Below are 1,555 nucleotides of genomic sequence, written 5' to 3'. Positions count from 1 at the left end.
ATTTGGGTTCTAGCCCTTCGGTCTGTCGATATGGCAAAGAATTTACAGGTTTTAATCAGCTGTGCTTTGTCGCTGTGTAGAGTATTTCCGATCATGTTTTGTTAAGGGTTTTAAACGTTGCAATACTCAGTTTGCTTATATTTTTCTTCCCACTTACTAACTTTTTTTTTTTTTCTTCTTGCTATTCTCCTTTTGCTTCTGTCTGGTTGATTGTTCTCGTTCCCTAGCACTGGATTCTTGTTGTCGTGTCGCTCTGCTTCTCTTTATGCTACCATAGGGGCGTTAAAAGCCTATACCTTTTCACCTTTTCTCTTTATAATGCAACCTATAGGGGCTTTAAGCCTATGCCTTTTCACCTTTTCTCTTTATAATGCAACCATAGGGGCATAAGCCTATACCATTTCACCATTTCTCTTTATGCTACCGCCTCGTAAGAAACATAATAGTGTTGATACGGCATTAAACTAACCTATACCATTTCACCATTTCTCTTGATGCAACTTAACTTGAACTTGAAACCTCACCATTTTCTTCCTGGTGGACAGTTGCGCTCGGTGGACCAGGATTTGAACCAAGGCTCGTACCTCATCCTGCCCGTGGTGGCCCTCATCATTGCCCTGGCCTACAACTACAAGACGGTGAGTGCATCCATAGTTCACGTATATGTGACATGTGATCTTTTGTAGGTGCTTCACATTCATAGTTCACGTATATGTGACATGTGATCTTTTGTAGGACCTGTAAAACGTCCATAGTTCACCTATATGTGACATGTGATCTTATGTAAGACCTGTAAAACATCCATAGTTCACCTATATGTGACATGTGATCTTATGTGGGTGCCTCACTTCCATAGTTCACCTATATGTGACATGTGACTTTATGTATGTGCAATCGCTGTAAAACAATTACCAAACTGAAGTTTATGTATCTTATCGCCCCCCGAAGTTGGCTGGGAGGGGGGGTAAAATCAACGCTTTAAATTTTTTTATGCAGGTGCTTTTACTCCCCATCGGCACAATTTTAGATCATTTAGGAGACGGGCTTTTGACCCTGCCTGTTGGGGTCAACCCAGGCTGAGAGGGATACAACATCCCACCAGAAAGGCCCAAGGTACTCTATAAAAAGTCTCTCCACTCACGAAATTGATCCCCGGTCTTGTGTGTGTTACAGTGAAGTGCCTTTCCACTGCACCACAGACCCCAGTCTAATGCGCCGGGGGGGGGCAAACTCTCCTTGTGGTAGGGTGGCACCATTCATACGCTGTCTGTTTCTGTCTGTCTGTCTTACGTTTTCTCAGTGTTAATTTACCATTATTGTGTCTATATTATTCTGCTTCTCTTTGTACATCGATGTACAGAAAAGTGGGAAGACATGGAATAACATCAAGAGGCTAGCCCAGGATAGAGAAAAGTGGAGGGTGTTTGTCCGTGGCCTATACCCTGGTGCAGGGTGAGAAAGTCAATGATGATGATGCTTCTCTTTATTCAAACAAACAAACCAATTGTGCAGATGTAGGTGTCAAACATTAACCAGTTCCTTCTCTCTTCCCCCC

At 42.8% G+C, this 1,555-nt stretch overlaps 1 protein-coding gene across 1 annotated transcript in view; it reads left to right on the top strand.

Annotated features, from left to right (window-relative positions):
• LOC101846259 (nodal modulator 1) overlaps positions 1–638 on the top strand; it is a gene marked incomplete at its 3' end in the record, with an annotated part of 37,403 nt that extends 36,765 nt beyond the window's left edge. Inside the window, 1 exon segment of the mRNA XM_013090159.2 lies at positions 546–638. Within this exon segment, the coding sequence (XP_012945613.1) occupies positions 546–638 (93 nt within the window).
• Positions 639–1,555: the final 917 nt, after the last annotated feature.

Source organism: Aplysia californica, unplaced genomic scaffold, assembly GCF_000002075.1.
Source record: "Aplysia californica isolate F4 #8 unplaced genomic scaffold, AplCal3.0 scaffold01158, whole genome shotgun sequence".
Taxonomy (NCBI): Eukaryota; Metazoa; Mollusca; class Gastropoda; order Aplysiida; family Aplysiidae; genus Aplysia; species Aplysia californica.
This window is presented reverse-complemented; position numbering and strand designations above follow the sequence as displayed.